The sequence below is a fragment of the Ambystoma mexicanum genome, chromosome 7p (assembly GCF_040938575.1).
Source record: "Ambystoma mexicanum isolate Mex_15411 chromosome 7p, UKY_AmexF1_1, whole genome shotgun sequence".
Classification (NCBI taxonomy): Eukaryota; Metazoa; Chordata; class Amphibia; order Caudata; family Ambystomatidae; genus Ambystoma; species Ambystoma mexicanum.
Window position 1 is genome coordinate 864,686,613 of NC_090939.1, and position 21,981 is coordinate 864,708,593.

Genomic DNA, 21,981 nt, shown 5'->3' on the forward strand with positions numbered 1-21,981 from the left:
CTGTGACAGCAAAAAGTCATACACGTACCCCACTCGCACAGGCCCTTTCGCGTGTGAAACTTCCCGCGAACCCCCGTAATACACGTACCCTGCTCCAATCACGTGTGAAACTTCACGCAAACCCCAGTTATACACGTACCCCACTCACACAGGCCCTTTCGCGTGTGAAACCACGCGAACCCCCGAAATACACGTACCCTGCTGAAATCACGTGTGAAACTTCCTGAGAACCCCAGTTATACACGTACCCCACTCGCACAGGCCCTTTCGCGTGTGAAACTTCCCGCGAACCCCCGTAATACACGTACCCTGCTGAAATCGCGTGTGAAACTTCCTGCAAACCCCAGTTATACACGTACCCCACTCGCACAGGCCCTTTCGCGTGTGAAACTTCCCGCGAACCCCCGTAATACACGTACCCTGCTCCAATCGCGTGTGAAACTTCACGCGAACCCCAGTTATACACGTACCCCACTCGCACAGGCCCTTTCGTGTGTGAAACTTCACGCGAACCCCAGTAATACACGTTCCCCGCTTGGCGTTTGCTGTTTGGCAGCCCTGTAAACTGGTCCAGGGTTAGCTCAGCCCTTTGCGCTGGATTGGGGATTGTGAAGGCTTTTCCTTGCGCTAGGGGCGTTCTTGGGGGCGTAACTGGCGCTGCTGCAGGGTCGCTGCGCCACTCTGCGCCACGGCTGGTTTTGGATGCGAAAATCCATGAATATGCTGTGCGCGGAAATCGATTTTAGCGCACGCGGCTGGCGCAGACATTCGCATGCGCACACTGTGCGCCAGCCGCGTGCGCCACTTTTGTGCGAAATTCTATGAATTACCCTGAAAATGTTGTAAGGGAAGGGCAGGGCAGTTTCCTGGGAGGAGATGGAGACATCTCCATCAGATGCGAGAACCAGGGTTGGCGGGCCCACATCAGGGCCACCAAAATCATAGTGACTGGTTCCTGGTGCATCTTGTGCATGATCTTGTTGAGTAGGGGATTCAGGATGGAAAGCGTAAACAAATTTCCCTGACCATGTTATCCAGAGACCGTTTCCCTTGGATCAGTTCTGTGGGAACCTGTGGGCGTGATCTTGGCATTGTGCTTCTCCAGAGTTGCGAACAGGTCGATCTCTGGGATGCCCCATTCTGCAAAAACGTTGGAGACAATGTCTTCGTGTAGTCGCCATTCGTACTTTAAGGGCAGCGGGAAGTCTCTGCTCAGTTTGTCCACCAGAAGATTAAGTTCCCCTGGAACGTGTTGGGACAACAGGAACATCTTGTGTCTGAGTGCCCACTTCCAGATGTTCTGGGACAGTTTGGATAGCCCTGGAGAGTGAGTGCCCCTTTGTTTGTTCAGGTAGTACATGGCTGTGGTGCTGTCTGTGAGGATCAGGACCATCTTCCCCTGCAACTGTGTTTGAAAAGCTTTCAGTGCCTTGAATACAGCGAGGAGCTCCAACAGATTCATATGGTTGGATGCTACCTCTAGTGACCAGAGTCCGTTCTCTGTCTGTGAAGCAGGTGAGCCCCGCACCCTGTGAGAGATGCGTCCGTCATAAGAGTGGCTTCCACTGCCAGGGTGGTGAAGGTTTTCCCCTTCAAGAGGTTCACCTTCGACCACCAGTGCAGGGAGAGAACGAGGGCTGCAGAGACGACCACTAGATCGTCCCATTGTCCGCTGGACTGACACCACTGGATGCTGAGCCACTCTTGCATGGGGTGCAGACGTGCGTGAGGCACTAACTAAATGCCATCATACCTAACGGTCGCATGGCTTTGCGTACCGTCACCTCCCAACTGAATACATACTGAGGGATCTGAAACAGCATGTTTTGAACCCTCTCGTTGGAGGGGAAGGCTGTCTTCTGTCTGAATCAGAGCTCCCAGAAACCGTTTGATTTGACTGGGGTCTAAGCTGGATTCCTTCTCGTTTATGGAGAATCCCAGACTGAACAAGAGGTCTATCGTCCTTTGAGTATTTGACAGGCATGTTCCGTAGGAGTCACCTGTTATGAGCCAGTCGTCGAGTTAAGGATAATCTGGGACGGCTTGCCTGTGCAGATGTGCTGCCGCAACCGCCAGTAATTTTGTAAACACCCTTGGGGCTGAAGCAATGCCAAAGGGAAGTACTTTGAACTGATAGTGCTTGTCCTCTATCATGAACCTTAGTTATTTTCTGTGTGCCAGCAACATTGAAATATGAAAGTATGAAACTTTCATGTCCAATGTTACCATGTAATCCCCCTGTGTAAGCAAAGCTTTCCTCCAAGCTTCCCTGTACTACCGCCTCTTCCACCTCTCTCTTTCCTGATTGTATTACCGCTATTTATGCTTGGTGCACAGCCAATCATCTGTGTCTTGATGCCAGTAAAACAGAGATCCTTCTGATTGCCTCCAGAACTCTGTCCGCTCTACTTGGGCACTCTACCATCACAATCTGGTGAGGCCAAAAATCTTTTGGTGATCTAACGCTCCTCTCTCTCATTCACCCCTGACATCTTGGACATTTTCAAGAAGACATCATTTTAACTTTGCCTCCTTCAATGTATTCTCCCTTTCCTCATCTTCCCCCAGAAGGTCAATGTCTTCAGAGCTCTGGCCCTTTCCAGGGTGGACTAGTGCAAGAGCCTCTTCCACAATCTTGCTCGTTCCTCCCTTCGCCCCCGTCAACTATTGCAGAATAGAGCTGCAAGACTTATCCTTAGCCTGAAGCCCACGGATCGCATCTCTAACACTATAATAACCCTCCACTGGCTCTTGGTCTCCCACAGCAGCTGTGACTAGCAGCCTGGTCCTTCATGAGTTTTACAGGCTACCAAACCCTCTGCCTTGTCGACACCAGCACCCACACCATAAACACTTGCCTCTGGTCCCCCCGCATTACTTCAGTGCGGCTGGGCATCCACCACTTGAGACACCTGCACACAGGTACTTAGCCAGTAGACTCCTCCCATGGCACACAATAGTACTTACCATACTGGTCTCCCACCAGCACTTGCCCATACATTGGTCCACCACCTTACACCCACACCCTTCCCGCTCTCCTTCACTGCTAACATAATTTGCACGATAAAAATGTGACAGGGCTTAGTAGTACAGATTGTGTTTATTTATTGCTATTGCTTAGTTACTCCACTTGTTTACCTACCCCTACCCATACATTGGTCCACCACCTTACACCCACACCCTTCCCGCTCTCCTTCACTGCTAACATAATTTGCACGATACAAATGTGACAGGGCTTAGTAGTACAGATTGTGTTTATTTATTGCTATTGCTGGTGCCATTATTTGTTGTATAGGCGCATTCCAAATACTCATCAAATGAAAGTCAAAAATCGATGCAGATATGAAGATGATTGCTGTAATAGATGTCCACATAAGCAGAGTAAGCCATTCAAAACTGAACTCACACTACAAATGCATTAATTATAGTGATGCAATATATTATTTTTCAACTTGCTCAATGCACGTGTGGCCCTGGGTGCAACATTCCACGCATCCTGGTGCAAAATACCACATTTCTCGAACCTTTCACACCCTCTGCACCCACTTCCAGGTCCATCATGTCCTGTCTGCACCTGGACTCGGCGCATTTGTGAAACAGTCTGTAAATGTTGTGTCACCAGGTGCGTTTTTACCATCAAAATGCTAGTAAATATTGTATGCGGAATACTGGAAATATTTAATTGCATTTCAGCGCACAGCTTTCCAAGAATATTTTTCTTTTGTGGAATGAGAGCCCCATAAACAAAACACGCTGTAAACACTGCATTAAGGGTCTCATTGTTATTTTGGCCTTGAATCCACCACACTGGCAACTTCAAGGACACAATGTTGCGAATATCCACAAAGTCTTGATAAGGTTAATCTTATTAAAAGCAGACACAGCAAAGTTTGGTTTCTATTTCTGAAACCTGTTTTTTTAAGCATTTGTCTCCCGTGACAGAGAAGACAGAGAATGTACGCTTAAAGCACAATGTAAGTAATTATGCAATTGAGGATGGGAAGTATGCTATATGATTAACCATGTCACTCATGAATGTTCAATTTGACGCAAAGAATCGTTATCCTACGTGTTAACTGAACTTGCTGCTTGCCCCTTCACCGCCCAAGACCCGTGTTTCCTACCACACCTCGAATGCACAGCTCCCAGACTTTATTCGTGTCCAGAGCACATCTCCTACAGTCACTATTAGTTTTCACCGGCTCTGCCGATGTAGCCCCCTGTCATACAGGGCGAGGCTTTCAGGTTTATGCAGGTTGACTTCAATCGGAATTGGACAATACTAGTGAACAATGCATTGTTATCCAGAGACCGTTTCCCTTCGTTGAGTGCTGCATTGGCCTGCTAAGACCCTCTTGGGCCGAATTCCTGGTGCCCCAGACCCTTTCTAACCCTGTGCCCAGCCCGCTTCCACCCCGTTTCAGCCCTCCCTTCCCTAGACCCTCTCCCTTCCGTGTTTGTCTCTCCTCCCGCCTCCCTCCTCCCCTGATTGGCCGGACCGCTTCCTCCTTGGCCCTGATTGGCTCACGAGCACACAGCAACAGAGCCTACCGGCCCGTGCTCTCCTCCCTGCCGCTCCTGCGTCCTGGTCTGCCTCCCGACCCGCCCACAACCCTTCCGATTGGCCATTCGGCCTCCTTTCCCAGGCCATTACTGCAGCTCCCAAGGCAGCCCTCTGCCTGGCAGCCCTACGGCGAAGGACCCGAGGCAAAGGACGACTCCAGATCGTATCTGCAGGTATCTGCAGGAGAAGCAAGAAGCCAACAACAAGTAAGTGTGGCAAGGGCAGGGCCAGAAGCAACTACTTCAGGCCAAACTACCCTACCACTCCTCTAACGCAGCATCAACAACGTAATTATTGCGCCCAATAACCTCCCTGAGAAAGTTGAATTGAGAAGTGTCCCCAATTGCATATAGAAATATTCCCAATTGCATTTAGTAGTCGCGCCGGATAGCCTCTCTGAGAAAGTTGAACGCGAATTGCTCCCACTCACATTTGAAGTGTACCCAACAACCTCCCTGAGAAAGCTGAATTGAGAAGTGTTCCCACCTGCATTTAGAAGTGTACCCAATTGCATTATGCAGGTGCGCCAAATAGCCTCTCTGAGAAAGTTGAATTCAGAACTATTCCCACTCGCATTTAGATCTGTACCCTATACCCTCTCTGAGAAAGTTGAACGCGAATTGTTCCCACTCACATTTGAAGTGTACCCAATAACCTCCCTGAGAAAGCTGAATTGAGAAGTGTTCCCAATTGCATATAGAAATGTTCCCAATTGCATTTAGAAGTATTCCCAATTGCATTTAGAAGTGTACCCAACTGCATTTAGAAGTGTATGCAATTGCATGTAGTAATTGCACCTGATAGCCTCTCTGAGAAAGATGTTTTAGAATTGTTCCCACTCACATTCCAGAAGTGTACCCAACAACCTCTCTGAGAAAGTTGAATTTAGAACTGCTCCCTCCTCCATTAGAATTGCTCCCACCTGCATTTAGAAGTGTACCCAATTGCATTTCGAAGTGTACACCATTGCATTTAGTAGTTGCGCCTAATAGCCTCTCTGAGAAAATCGATTGAGAATTGTTCCCATTCACATTTGAAGTGTACCCAGCAGCCTCTCTGAGAAAGCTGAATCTAGAATTGGTCCAACTTGCATTTAGAAACGTACCCAACGGCATTTAGAAGTGTACCCAATTCCATTTAGAAGCTGCGCCCAATAGCCTCTCTGAGAAAGTTGAATTTAGAACTGCTCCCTCCTCCATTAGAATTGCTCCCACCTGCATTTAGAAGTGTACCCAATTGCATTTCGAAGTGTACACCATTGCATTTAGTAGTTGCGCCTAATAGCCTCTCTGAGAAAATCGATTGAGAATTGTTCCCACTCACATTTGAAGTGTACCCAGCAGCCTCTCTGAGAAAGCTGAATCTAGAATTGGTCCAACTTGCATTTAGAAACGTACCCAACGGCATTTAGAAGTGTACCCAATTCCATTTAGAAGCTGCGCCCAATAGCCTCTCTGTGAAAGTTGAATTTAGAACTATTCCCGCATCTAAATCTGTACCCTATACCCTCCCTTAGAAAGTTGAATTTAGAATTGCTCCCACCTACAGTTAGAAGTGCACCCAATCACATTTAGAAGTCACGCCCAAGAGCCTCTCTGTGAAAGTCGAACTTAGAATCGTCTCCCACCTGCATTTAGAAGTGAACCCAATTGCACACCAATCATGAGCGCACCAACTCCACCAATGCCCGTCAGAAACGACTCCCATGAACCTCCTCCACTCTCCGATCTGCCCTCCCTCGCCCCCCCCGCTCCCAAGACAACCCACCCTCCTCCACAATCCCTGCCAGCACCCTCTCCAAACACCAAGCCAGGGGGGCACGATGGCGTGCCACCCACCCCAAGACCACTCATCTCCTGAACCCCACCGCCGACCCGCCAGCACTGCCCATGCCCGCTCTCCCCACTACCACACCCCACCCTGCAACCATCCACCCCCCGCCTCGCCATCATACACCTGCCACCTTCCCCATCCGACTGCACCCTTTCCCCTCCCTAAAAACTGCGCGCCTAGCCCTAGCAAGAACCGAAGCCGCCTCTCTCTCCCCCTCTGACCCTCCTACCCTCTCTCTCACGCCAATCGCAGCAAAGAAACTAAAGAGGAAGCGTTCCGGGTCCCCCTCTACCTCTCTGCTCTCCTCGCCCCCCTTGTCTCGACCCACCACCTCTCTCCCACAATCCCCCCACTCCCCGTGGCCTCGCCCTTCCTGAAACCCCTCGCCCTCGATTTCACCACAACCGAAACTCCCAACCGCCCTCCTCCCATCCTCAAATCCCCCACCCCAATCCCGATCATCCCATCACACACATCCACCCAACCCCGCACGAAGCCTGCAAAACTCTCGGCTCGCCCACTCTTCCCTAGCACCACCAACCCTACCCCTCTCCCGCTACTCTCTCCCCCTCCGCCCCATCCCGCTCCAGCACCAAAACCAACCTTCCCTGCCGATGTGAACTGTATCCTATTTAACGCCCGCTCTGTAGCAAAAAACAGACATTGCATCTTTGACCTCCTCACCTCTGTCAAACCTGACCTAGTTTTCATCACTGAAACCTGGTTCTCTGATGACTTCAGCCCAATCGCAAATGAAGCCTTTCCGCCCGACTACTGCCTCATCCCACTGAACCGTCCGTCCAGAGGAGGGGGGGGTAGCATTTGTCTTTAAATCTCCCTTCCGTGCCTCAATCATGGACAACCAACCCTCCATTCCATCCTGCGAATCTCTCCTCGTTAAACTATCCCTCTCCCCGTCGCTCTCACTCACCTTCCTAATAATCTACAGGCCCCCTGGCTACGATAGACATTTCGCAAACAACCTTTGCGACTCTATTGCCACCCTCCAAATAAACCATCCCAACCTCATCCTTCTCGGAGACTTTAACATATGGCTCGACATCCCCACCAATCCTATGACACACGCCCTAATCGACGGTCTAGATGCAATTAATCTCCAACCCCACATAAATGGACCGACTCATTTTAAAGGACACACTCTCGATGCCATCTTTAGCTCCAACACCCAGATTCAGTTAAAGCCCCCAACTCCTATCATCTGGTCCGATCACTTCATTCTCTCGTTTGCCATCCCCGCACCCGGCCCCCTTCCCGTATCCGCATCTGAACCTTCGATCCTACGCAAATGCTGGAAAAAACTAATAATCACCCCTGACCTAGCCGAGGCACTCCTCCAGTCTCCACCACCCACCCGCCACCCTAAAAACCAACTAACACCTGAAGCCTTTGACTCATCGCTCAACGCATCTCTGATGCGACTCACCCCTACATGCAAACCATCAACCCGCCGTGGCCCGTTCCCCAGATGGTTCACTCCTGAGCTGAAGACCAGTAAACGACACTACAAATACCTAGAACGCAATTAGGCAAAATGAGAAAACCCACGAAAGCAGGACCACCTTGGCCCGTCACTTGTACCGGTACAAGGCTGAAATCCGGAAAGCTAAAAAAGCCCACTACAACACCCGAATCCTAAACTGCAAAAACCCAAGCAAAGAACTCCACAAAATCATCTCCGAATTCACCAATCCAACTTGTAATACAACCGTCCCGACCCCGTCACAATCACTGTGTGACTCACTCTCCCTCCACTTTTACACCACAGCTATTGAAAAGGACAAAAACTCTAAACACCAAACTGGCTCTCTTACAACCAATTGACAATCCTCCACCCGTACCGGCCAGCCAGTCAACTACAACCTCAACTCAACCAACATTCGAATCCTTTAGTCCAATATCACCAGAACAATTTCTCAAACTTCTATCTGCCCGCAAACCATCTGGATCCCCTCTGGACCCCTGCCCAGCCACAACCCTTAAAGAAATCTTTGCCTCCACCTGCGCAGGAGAACACGCAAGATCTATCATAAATGCCTCCCTTTCCTCCGGTATTTTTCCCGAAGCATTCAAAATGGTACACGTCAAACCTCTAATTAAAAAACCCTCGCTCGACCCTCTCGAGCCCAAAAACTACCGCCCAATCTCAAACACCAGATTCCTCGCCAAACTCATTGACCGAACCGCCTACTCCCAACTAAACGCCTTTGTTGAAGCCAACAATCTCCTTGACCCCGCCCAATCGGGTTTCAGAACACGTCACGGAACTGAAACCACCTTAACCTCGATCTGGGACGACCTTAAAATGACAGCAGACTCCGCGGGATGTGCCGCTCTAATCCTTCTTGACCTATCCGCTGCCTTTGACACGATCAATCACTCGATACTCCTAGACCGCCTCCACTCGCTAGGAATTCGTGGAACCGCTCTTAAATGGATAGCTTCATTCCTCAAAGACAGGCACCAAATAACGGCACTCTCCAGCTTTACCTCCCAAGCCCGACCAGTCAACACGGGAGTCCCTCAAGGAGCATGTCTATCCGCCCTCCTATTCAATCTCTACCTGATCACCCTCCCACCAATAATTCGTTCACACAACATCCTATGTTACAACTACGCCTACGACACTCAACTAATTCTAAAATTCCTGAACTCGAAACCCAACTCCCTACCCGACCTGGCATCCTGCCTCGTAAACATAGAGCGCTGGATGACCCAAAGCCACCTCTTGTTAAACCCCTCCAAAACAGAAATCATGGTTTGCGGCAACTCCGACCTTCTTCCGCGCCCACTACCCTGGCCACCCGCCATGGGCAACTCACCTACACCCTCCAAAACAGTAAAAAATCTTGGACGCACCCTAGACTTCGACCTAACACTCTCGCGCCAAGTCAACAATGTCTCAAAGTCCTGCCACCATCACCTTAAAAACCTAAGGCGCGTCTTTCCATACCTCTCATTTCCCAACAGAGTCTCCGCTGTCCAATCAATCATTATATCCAGACTGGACTACGGAAACCCCCTTTACCTCGGAATCCATACCTACCAACTGATAAACTCCAAAGAGCACAAAACGCAGCGGCCAAATTACTACTTGCGCTCAGTCCAAGAGACCACATATCCCCAGCCCTTAAAACACTGCACTGGCTTCCTGTAGCCCGTAGGGTAGCTTTCAAAACCTTATGCCTCTCGCATCGAGCACTGCATAAAACTGGACCGCAATATCTTCAAGACAAACTAATACCTTATCATCCCACTCGCACCCTAAGATCAAGCTCAGCCGGCCTCCTAGTAATTCCCAAGACAAACTCAGTCAGGCTAGGCGGATCATCATTCTCTGCCCTGGCTCCAACCCTGTGGAACTCACTTCCACCCCACATCCGCTTAACTCAAGACCTAACGTCCTTCCGCAAACTACTGAAAACCTGGCTCTTCCCATAAAACCAATCCAGCATCATCACAATAATACCGACCCATCAAACTACCTGAAGCGAGAATGACAGCTAAATAAACTCGAATGTAAACTAGAAAGACAAGCAGGCTTAAACGAGTAAAGTAGATCAAAACAATGAAACAGAAAATACGAATAAATCATTGAGAAACTCAGGAAATCTGAACCGATCAAAACAACATAATGAATGAGAAGGGAATACAGTGAATGACATAAATGAAACAGTTAGAATGGATGAAGCGTACAGAACAGACAATTACACTAAACGGAAGCATGAGGATCTGACTGGAGAGCAGATGAGTTGTGGAAAGCGGTTGAGTGTGGAAAGCGGTTGAGTGTGGAAAGCGGTTGAGTGTGGAAAGCGGTTGAGTGTGGAGAGCGGATGAGTGTGGAGAGCGGATGAGTGTGGAGAGCGGATGAGTGTGGAGAGCGGATGAGAGCGGATGAGAGCGGATGAGAGCGGATGAGAGCGGATGAGAGCGGATGAGAGCGGATGAGAGCGGATGAGAGCGGATGAGAGCGGATGAGAGCGGATGAGAGCTGATGAGAGCAAGAGCGTAGTACGGATGAGTGTGGAAAGCGGGTGAGTGTAGAGAGCGGGCGAGTGTGGTGAGTGTGGTGAGCGGGTGAGTGTGGTTGAGCGGGTGAGTGTGGTTGAGCGGGTGAGTGTGGTGGAGCGGATGAGCGTGGGGAGCGGATGAGCGTGGGGAGCGGATGAGCGTGGGGAGCGGATGAGCGTGGGGAGCGGATGAGTGTGGGGAGTGCGGAGAGTGCATGAGTGTGGAGAGCGCATGAATGTGTGTAAGCGGACGAGTTGTGGGGAGCGGATGAGCGCGGTTAAGCGCGGAGTACGGTTCAGTGCGGAAAACGGTTGAGTGTATAGAGCGGCTTAGTATGAGGAACCGAAAAGAGCGGAGGACTGTGGAGAGCGGAGGACTGTGGAGAGCGGATAAGTATGGAGATCGGGTGAGAGTGGAGATCGGGTGAGAGTGGAGATCGGGTGAGAGTGGAGATCGGGTGAGTGTGCAGAGAGCGGTTTGAGAGTGGAGAGCGGACGAGAGTGGAGAGCGGAGAGTGGAGAGCGGATGACTTTGAGAGCGGATGATTTTGAGAGCGGATGAGTGTGGGGAGCGCATGAGTGTGGGGAGCGCATGAGTGTGGGGAGCGCATGAGTGTGGGGAGCGCATGAGTGTGGGGAGCGCATGAGTGTGGGGAGCGCACGACTGATTATGGACTGAACGAGTGTCCTACCTCGACCAGTATGTAGACTGGACGAGTGGATAAACTACACGAGCATATAGTCTCAACAAGTGTCTAGACCTGATGAAGTGTGCGGTCTGGACGAGGGTGCGGTCTGGACGAGGGTGCGAACCAAACGTAGGGTGCGGACTGGACGAATGTGTGGAGCGGTCGAGTATGAGGAACGGACGATTATGTGCAACGGACGATACTTAACATGCCTTGGAATGAAGGAAACTCTTGAAAACATACATCACGCCACACCCCACGCTTACTCTCTCCCTTACACCACCACTCATCTAGAACACAGAGATACTATGACACCATTCGGTATAACTGTTCTCATATCTACATCTCCCGCTTACTCCACATCACTCTAAGTAAACATTGCTGGTTTCTCACCACCCAGCCAGGCGTTCTTCTCAGGCCTAACGCAGCCACACTCGTTCCGGATAAAGCCGACCAGAGCGAACACATACTCCTGATCTCTCAACCACCACACCTACAGCTAAGAAGCAGCTACCACTTGTTTTCGCACCAGCTGCACACATACATGGTGCGCACACGCACTTTTTGACTCCCGCCTACTCTCTCTACTGACCTGAACTTCGGTTCCCAAGGGCGTTCAACCTACCAGCGCCTTCAGACCATACCAATGGTATATAAGGCGCTATATAAATGCAAAATAACATAACATAACATAATAACAATTATCTGGGACGATCGCCCAACAACAATCTGTCCTTTTGCCGTTGCAGTAACAAGGAGCAATATGGCAGCTTCAGATTATGAAAGCATGCTGATGTGAAAGTGTTGCATTTCAAACCAAAACCAGTCCATCCTTCTTACTAAGGTATCGCAATGCACGTTGACTGAAAAAACGTTTTGCGAACTATACAAAGACTGATTAACCTATTGATGAAGGAAATCAGCATTGTAAGATATTTTTGTGCATTTTCGTGCAAAAACCGCATGCCTAGCTCTAGCAAGAACAGAAGCCTCATCCCTCTCCCCCTCTGATCCCCCTACCCTCTCCCACACACCAATCGCAACAAAGACACTAAAGAGGAAATGTACCTGGTCCCACTCAATCTCTCAGCACTCATCGCCTCCCCTGTCTCGACCCACCACCTCACTCCCCAATCACCACCATCCCCCCTTGCTTCACCCTTCCTGAAACCCCTCTCCCTCGATTACTCACTGACCACATCTGAAACTCAAAACCGCCCACACCCCACCCTCAAATCCCCGTGCCAAACCCAATTACCTTAACACACGCATCCACCCACTCCCACCCGAAACCCGCCAACTTTTCTGCTCGCCCACTTTTCCCATCGATCACCAACCAACCCACCTCTCTCCCTCTCCAGTCTCCACCCTCCCGCCCCCTCACCCCCCCTCCGCTGCAGCCCTGACACCAACCTCACCTACCAAAGTGAATTGCATCCTATTGAACGGCCGATGCGTAGCAAAAAACAGACGCAGCATCTTTGACCTCCTCGCTTCTGACAAACGAGACCTGGTTTTCATCACCGAAACTTGGTTCTCTGACGACTTCGCCCCAATCGCCAATTAAGCCTCCCCCCCCAGACTACTCCCACATCCCACTGAACCATCCCTCTAGAGGAGGGGTAATAGCATTCATCTTCAAGTCTCATTTCCATGCCTCAATCATCGGCATCCAACCTTCCATTCCTTCCTGTGAATCACTCCTCGTTAAACTATCCCTCTCCCCGTCGTTCTCACATAGCTTCCTAATAATCTACAGACCCCCTGGCTACGATAGACAATTCTCAAACGACCTCTGCGACTCTATTCCCACCCTTCAACTAAACCATCCCAACCTCACCCTTCTTGGAGATTTAAACATATGGCTCGACATCCCCACCAACCCTATGACTCACTCTCTGGATGATGGTCCAGACGCGATTAACCTCCAACCCAACTCACTGTAAAGGACGCACTCTTGACGCCATCTTTAGCTCCCACAACCGGATACATCTAACCCCCCACCCACCCCCATCATCTGGTCCGATCACTTTATTGTTTCTTTCGCCATTCGCTCACCGGACCCGCTTCCCATACTCTAACCTGAACCTCCAAATCTACGCAAATGCTGGAAAAAACGAATAATCGTTCCTGACCTAGCTGACGCACTCCTCCAGTCTCCTCCACCGACCTGCCAACTCAAACAACTAACCCCCGACGACTTGGACTCATGGCTCAACACCTCACTAATTCGGCTCACACCCGCTTGCAAACCGTCAGCCCGCCGTGGCCTATTCCCTAGATGGTTCACACCTGATTTGAAGACCACTAAACAACTGTATAAATACTTAGAATGCAAATGGCAGAAAGACAAAACCCAAGAGAGCAGAGCCACCTTGGCCCAACATCTTCATCAGTACAAAGCCGAAATCCGGAAAGCAAAAACAGCCCACTACAACTACCGAATCCTAAACTGCAAAATCCCCAGCAAAGAACTTCACAAAACATCAGCGAATTCACCGAACCGGCATGCACTACCACTGTCCCGAACCCCTCACAATCACTGTGCGACTCACTCGCTCTCCACTTTTACACCAAGGCTCTCGAAAGAACAAATGCGCTAACCACCAAAGTGGCTCTCTTGCATCCACCAGGCAACCCTGCCCTCATACCAGTCACCCCAACACGTGCGACCACTGCACAACCAACTTTCAACTCCTTTAGTCCAATATCACCCGACCAATTTCTCAAACTTCTCTCTGCCCGCAAACCATCTGGCTCTCCGCTAGACCCTTGCCCGGCCACAACCCTCAATGCAAATTTTCGCTTCTACCTGCGCAGGAGAACACGCAAGATCCATCATAAATGACTCCCTTTCCTCGGGTATTTTTCCCGACGCATTCAAAACGGTTCATGTCAAACCTCTAATAAAAAAAAACTTCCCTCAACCCTTTCGAGCCCAAAAACTACCGCCCCATCTTAAACACCAGGTTCCTTGCCAAACTCATTGACCGAACTGCCTACTCCCAACTAAATGCCTTTGTCGAAGACAACAATCTCCTGGACCCCACCCAATCAGGTTTCAGAGCCCGACAGGGAACTGAAACCACCCTAACCTCAATCTGGGTTGACCTTAAAATCACGGCAGACTCCGCAGGATGCGCCGCATTAATCCTTCTTGACCTATCCGCTGCCTTCGACACAATCAATCACTCAATCCTCCTTGACCACCTCCACTCCCTAGGAATTCGTGGAACCGCTCTCAAATGGATAGCCTCATTCCTCAAAGATGGGTACCAAATAACGATACTCTCCACCTATTTCTCCCAAGCCCGACCAGTCGACACGGGAGTTCCACACGGAGCTTGCCTATCTGCCCTCCTGTTGAATCTCTACTTGATCACCCTCCCACCAATAATTCGTTGACACAATATTGGTGTTGTAACAATGTTACAACTACGCTGATGACGCTCAACGAATTCTAAAACTCCTGAACTCAAAACCCAACTGCCCACCTGACCTCGCCTCCTGCCTCCTCGACAGAGCTCTGGATGACCCAAAGCCACCTCTTGTTAAACCCCTCCAGAACAGAAATCATGGTATGTGGCAACTCCGAACTTCTTCCGCACCCACTACCCTGGCCTTCTGCCATGGGCAATCACTGACTCTATCTAAATCAGTAACAAAGCTTGGATGCACCCTTGACTCTGACCTAACACTCTCGTGCCAAGTCAACAACGTCTCAAAGTCCTGCCACTACCACCTTAAAACTCTTAGGCGCATCTTTCCATATCTCTCCTTTCCCAACAGACTCTCCGCGGTCCAATCAATTGTTATATCAAGACTGGACTACGCTAACCCCCTCTACCTCGGAGTCCACGCTTACCAACTGAATAAACTTCAAAGAGCACAAAATGCTGCAGCCAAACTGCTACTAGCGCTCGGCCCGAGAGACCACATCTCCCCAGCCCTTTAAACTCAGCACTGGCTTCCAGTAACCTGAAGGGTGACTTTGAAAACCTTATGCATTTCTCATAGAGCATTGCATAAAACCGGACCTCAATATCTTCAAGATAATCTAAAACTATCACCCCTCACATACTCTAAGACCAAGCTCAGCCGGCCTCCTAGTCATAACTAAAGCAAACTCAGTCAGGTTACGCGGATCATCATTCTCAGCCTTAGCCCCCACGCTGTGGAACGCACTCCCACCCCATATCCACCTAACTGAAGATCTAATGTCTTTCCGCAAACTACTGAAAACTTGGCTCTTCCCCTAAAACCAACCTATACGCAAACTAACCCAAACTGAATAACAGCATCTCAATGACAACAACCCAACAAACTACTAGATCTTGAATAACAATAAGAAAAATAACAATACATCATCAAGATCCATGCGAGAAATTGACAACTAATAACCGGTAATATAAACTAAAAGGACAAACAGATTAGAACGAGTAAAGTAACTCAAAGCAGTGAAGTGAAAAGGAAAAAAAAGGAATAAATCGTACGAAAACAGGAACGAGGTTTAAAGTAATGAAATGGATGTTACGAATCGATAATGCATGATGAATGAACAAACGAAGTAAACGGAGCGGATGAAATCGTTAGAATGGATGAAGCGGATGGAACGGACGAGTGCGCTGAGCGGATGAATGTGCTGAGCAGATGTGTGTGTAGATCGGATGAGTACATAGAACGGATAAGTATGTTGAGCGGATGAGTTTGCTGAGCGGATGGTGTGTCGAGCAGATTAAAGTCTCGAACGGACGAGTGTGAGGAGCAGACGAGTGCGTAAGTGCGGAGGAGTATGTAGAACGCAGGAGTACATAGAGCAGATGAATGTGCAGTGCTAAGCGGACGAGTATAGAGCGGACGAGTGTGTAGAGCGGACGAGTATGTAGAACACGGGAGTACATATAACAGATGAATGTGCAGAGCGGACGATGAGTGTGTAGGGTGGACGAGTGTGTAGAGCAGAGTGTGTAGAGCGGACGAGTGTATAGAGCGGACGAGTGTATAGAGCGGACGAGTGTATAGAGCGGACGAGTGTATAGAGCGGACGAGTGTATAGAGCGGACGAGTGTATAGAGCGGACGAGTGTATAGAGCGGACGAGTGTATAGAGCGGATGAGTATGTAGAACACGGGAGTACATAGAACAGATGAATGTGCAGAGCGGACGATGAGTGTGCAGGGTGGACGAGTGTGTAGAGCGGACGAGTGTGTAGAGCAGACGAGTGTGTAGAGCGGACGAGTATGTAGAACACGGGAGTACATAGAACAGATGAATGTGCAGAGCGGCAGAGTGCGTAGAGCGGCAGAGTGCGTAGAGCATGTACAGCAGATGAGTGCGCAGAGTGGACGGAATGGGCAAAGTATTTAGATGGAATGGGTGACGTATATGGATAGAACAAGTGATGTATGGGAATAAAACAGGTGACGTATGTGGATGGAACGGGTGATGTATGCGGTAGGAACGGGTGATGCATGCGGTAGGAACGGGTGATGCATGCGGTAGGAACGGGTGATGCATGCGGTAGGAACGGGTGATGCATGCGGTAGGAACGGGTGATGCATGCGGTAGGAACGGGTGATGTATGCGGTAGGAACGGGTGATGTATGCGGTAGGAACGGGTGATGTATGCGGTAGGAACGGGTGATGTATGCGGTAGGAACGGGTGATGTATGCGGTAGGAACGGGTGACTTATGCGGATGTAATGGGTGACATATGTGGATGGAACGGGTGAAATATGTGGATGGAACACATGAAGTATGTGGAAGGTACTGGAATTATGTGGATGATACGAGTGAAATACGTGGATGGAGTGCATAAAACAACTCAGAAATACACGGAATGGATCGGAGTACATGGAACTGATTCGAATGCATGGAATGGATTCAAGTGCGTGGAACAGATTGGAGTGCGTGGAACTGACTGGAGTGCGTGGAGGCGACTGGAGTATGCGTGGAGCCGACTGGAGTATGCGTGGAGCCGACTGGAGTATGCGTGGAGCCGACTGGAGTGCATGGCGCGGACAGGAGTACATAGAGCGGTCTGAATGCATAGAACGGATTGGAGCGCATAGAACTGCGTGACTTACATGGAATGGTTTGGAGTGCATAGAACGTTTGAAAGAACATGTAACCCATCATATCACATCAGCATGCTTACTCTCTTCTTTACACCACCACCCAAATAGAACACAGAGATACTATGACACCATTCGGTATAGCTGTTCTCATACCAACATCTGCCGCATACTCCACATCACTCTAACTAAACACTGCTGGTTACACACCCCCCAGCCAGGCGTTCTCCTCAGGCCTAACGCAGCCACAATCGGTCTGGATAAATCCTGCCAGAACGAACACATACTCCAATTCTTTCAACCACCACACCTACCGCTAAGAAGCAGCTATTGCACGAATGCCACACCAGCTGCACACATATCCGGTGCTCACACGCACCTTTGACTCTCTACTGACTTGAACTTCGGTTCCCAAGGGCGTTCAACCTACCAGCGCCTTCAGACCATACCAATGGTATATAAGGTGCTAAATAAATGCAAAACATACATTAATCTCCTCTGTTTATCTCCTCTTTTTAGCGTTTTAACAAAATTGCAAGTACTTGATAACATTCCGATTATCACAGTTTTATTCTAAATAAACGTTTTTCAACCTTTTAGTGACGAGAACGAAAAGTCTTGCGAACTAGGGCGAGGTGTATGTTTATGTTCCGGGTTCTGCATTAGATAACGTTATGACGTTGGTGATGACAGGGGACGTTTGGCGATGCTGACCACCAACGTAATTAAAATAGGTGGAGCATATTGTTATGAGTGATGTCAGCCTGAGGGGCGGGTGATATGATTTAGTGCCACAAGGGCACTTGAATTTAGGGCGATGGATCAATGGATAAGATTTCCACAAGATGGCAGTGCCCAGGCAGGCGTTTTTGCAGGTAAAAAAGTGAGGAAAACTAAGGTAAAGGCCATAGGAATTTATTTCAAGATGGATCGATATACGATCGGAAACACATGCCCAAAAATGTAGTGAAAATGCATATTTTTTGCACTAGGGCAATATTCGCCCTAGTTCTTTTAATATGCCAAACTGCACTTGTCGAGGTGCAATGGTTTTTTCATGTGTCCCAGTGTTTTTAAAAATAGGGCAAGCTTTGCCCTAGTGCTAATACCGTGAAAACTTTGCACCAGTGCAAAGTTTCTGTAATATGAGCCAAAAAATGAGTACAGTATTTTATTTTTGAAGTACACCTGCAAAACCATCAAAATCCGTGGGACTCCAGCTTCACCTTGGGTTGCTTAAGAACATGCAAACTGAAAGAGCAACTAATTCAATTTGCACCTCATTGCCTGAACCTGCTTATGTTTTGCAAAACAAGTTCCAATTGGAGTCCGTTTAAGTAGTCACAGAGATGGGTGATGAATCATGCCTCTGTGAATACCTTTGTCTCATCAAATCGAAAACACTTGACAATATCAAATTAATTAAAACTAAATGGAATCCAGCCTGTAAAATGCAGTCAGAACAAAGGTCACAAAGGAATGTTATGCTGCTGCATGTTAGGCGATGAAAAGTCGCTCAACTACATCCATATAAATGTTTTCCATCGGAACTCAAAAGCCTCTTCAGGGGCAATTAATCTGTACTAAATGCCCTGTCCACCTGTAACATACAATGCATTAAAGATTGCAGCTATTATAAGAGAATATAATCAAAGCGTGAACTCTCCTCTTACCTTGAAGTACAAATCTTCAGTGTTTTTTGCTGGGCTGTTCACGTTCTCTTTTAAGAGCAAAGATACAGGTTTGCTACTCTCAACAACATGGCAGTGTAGCCTAAAAAAAAAGTCAAGAACACGTAATTTGCAAGCTGTCCTTTAAAGGGGCACTTTCATTTTACAAATGTTACATACAAATAAACAATTCACGAGAGAAAATATTCTCTTTGTTAAATTATTAAGTAACAGTTATTTTATTGGGCGTATGCAAATAGCACAGATCTGGCCCCTGGCAGACAGATCTCTTCACACATCACACCACCGAGTCAGACAGAGGCTGTGATGTTAGACATTTTGGAGTGGACTCCGGAGCTTTAAACTTTTTCTCGATCCGTCCCTTTATGGCTGGTTCCGAGAACGGATGGCGCATCGCCTTGAGACCTCCTTGCCACACGTGGTCAAGGATTGGGATGGCAAATACCGATTTTCTCCTTTGACCCATATGGTCAAAAAGGAAACAGTCTTTCCTCTGCTCCTCAGGAATCAAGCCGAATTCGGAACACGCTTTCCCCATCATTGCATGGAAGGCTCCCACATCATCAGGGGGAGATGGCTGTGTCTGGCTCCTCGTAGACTCCAATTCTACATCCGAATTCCATGTCGGGTCCCTCGACGGTGACAGGGAGATGTCTGACCCCGAGTCATCACGTATAGAGTCGGACTCCGACAACTCACCCTCCTCCTGAGCTCGAGGACGATCTTTCACCGCCTGGGGAGCCGATGGGTGATTCGTCGACGAGCGAGCCGTACAAGTTTGCTCGTCGACGGAAGGTACAGACAAAAGTGACGATGACGTCCCAGGTTGAGGGAACTGGGTATCCAGCCGCTGTAGTAGCTTCTGAAGAGTATTAAGCACATCCAGAGACAAAACTGTCTGGGGGGTCAGTAACGTGGATGATATAGGTACCATACCCCCGCTCGCACTCGTCGCCGTCGACGTGGAAGGCCGTAAGCCTAAATCCGATGGCTGCAGAACCATGTCACCTTCCCCTTCCGCCGAGCAGGCCGTGTCTGGCTGCAGTAAGACCTCAGGGGGGATCGGGTCATAGACCTCAGGCAGCCAAGCCATAGACTGAGTCTCCGTCGACGAAGGAATCCCAACCGCTGCTGCTTGAACGGTAATAGGCATCGTCAATGACACCGAGGTCGACGAGGAAGTCGTCGTCGTCGAGCCCTTAGACTTCGTCGTCGATTTCGATGCCGACTTCCCGGCTGAAGCTTCTCGACTCACGGAAGACCTGGGACGGTCCCCTGAGGAGGATTTAGACAGCGCTAGCCTCTCCGTCTTAGATGATGAGGAGGAGGAGGGCTTTTTATGTGATGAGGAGGATCCAGCATGTTTCCCCTTATGCTTGTCCTCAGCGCGAATTTCTGCTGGCCGCACCTTCTTCGATGGAGGCTCCGACTTGCTCCTGGAGGCCGTGGAGCCAACTTCCGAAGCCGGGTAGGCACCCGCTCCGTCATTAAGCCAGTCGACCAGCCTTCTTTTACGGTCCTTAAGGGTTTTTTGGGAGAAACCCAGGCATATCTCACATGTATCCGCCGTGTGGTGCGGGTGGAGACAGTAGATACAGTCCATGTGGCCGTCTCCTTCATAAACCTTTTTGAGGCCACAGGTTGCACATGGGCGAAATAACGCCTTTCCAGACATAATTCTCCAGAATTTGAACTTCGCTTACGCGAAACAGACAAAAAATAAAAAACAACCTAGTTTTCACTAGTAGTAAACACGAGGATCCCACTGCTTTGAAAGACGGTTGAAATCTGAGGGAGCGCGGGGGCGGGGCCTGTATTTATATCATGACGTCCTGACGGTACGGGCACGCATGATACAAAACGAGGTGGATAGGACACATAAGCGTCGAAAAAGTTTTCCTACGGGAAAGGGTCTATATAATGTACCGGGGATTCCCAGCCTGACGACGGGGAATATTCAAAGCATGTGAATCCATGAAAGATCCAATGCTGGAGAAATGATGTTCAAAGTGGCCTCATAATACACATTTTCAGCAAGCCCAAACCTTTTGCTATGGGAACATTTGGAAATACAATAGGTTGCCACACAAAAGAGGCCCAGGCTGCAGAGGCCCACCAGAGTTCCTTATCCGCCAGTTCAGCCCTGCCTAGACTGAGGGTAGTGGAGCATGAACAGAAGGGTGCAGACCTCTTCCCTGAATGCTTCCAGGGAGAGGGAGGCCCTTAAGTGGATTGACAGATTGTTCCAGGATGTCGGCTTGGGAACCCAAAGAGGGACTTCTTCTTGGTCCTTTGTAAGTTTTCCAGGTATCTAACAGTAGAGCAGTACCGCTGCTGGTTGTGCGTTTACCAGCGAGCTGTCATTTTTCTTAAGATTGTCTGGTTTGCTTGAATGGCGTGCCTAGAAAATAATGCACAGGGACACTAATTGCATACAAGCCTGTAAGGGGAGTGAATGGGGCTGCGTGAGAGTGATGTGGTCGAATTTGCATTGTGCCTGAATTCACTCATGCTGAAGTATGGGAAATGGCTTTGAACAAGCAAAGGCAGAAGTTGGGGAAGCCAACCATGGTTGCGCTGCCACTGTCAATGTGGCATAGGTCGGGGTCATGAAAGGTGCTGTGCAGTAGAAGGGTTTGATTCTCCGGGGTGGATACAGAGAAGGGTGCACTTCCCTTCTTGATGTGTACTTAAAATGACAGGTCTGGGTCTAAGCGGAAGACTAGAGACCTTCCTTTAGTGGCTAAGCTTTGCTTCTATGCATCAGGAAGAATGTGTGGTCTGAATAGTGTCCAGGCAACTTCTGAGGGACTCACTGTAGTTGTCTGACATTTTGAGACAAAAGAGTGGTGCAGCATCTGCCTATTGCTACATAACATGTTTGTCTGGACAGCACAGCCCGCAGATGTGCGGGGTTCTCTGTACAGGTTCAGTATCCTTAGTGACAGGATGGACTATTGTGTTACGTCACCAAGAGCGGGAAGGGGAGGACACCTGGATTATCTGAATTAAAGTAAGCCACCATTGTTTGCATAGTAACAACTATGCATGTGGAATCAATGACTGCCAAGAGGCAATCAACTCAAACACATTCTTGTGTCT

The 21,981-nt window shown here is 49.1% G+C and overlaps 1 protein-coding gene across 1 annotated transcript in view; it reads right to left on the reverse strand.

Annotated features, from left to right (window-relative positions):
* MOSPD2 (motile sperm domain containing 2) overlaps nt 1-21,981 on the reverse strand; it is an 879,929-nt gene that overhangs the window by 49,385 nt on the left and 808,563 nt on the right. The window contains exon 14 of the mRNA XM_069637064.1: nt 18,862-18,961. Within this exon, the coding sequence (XP_069493165.1) occupies nt 18,862-18,961 (100 nt within the window). The remainder of the gene's footprint in view (nt 1-18,861; nt 18,962-21,981) is intronic.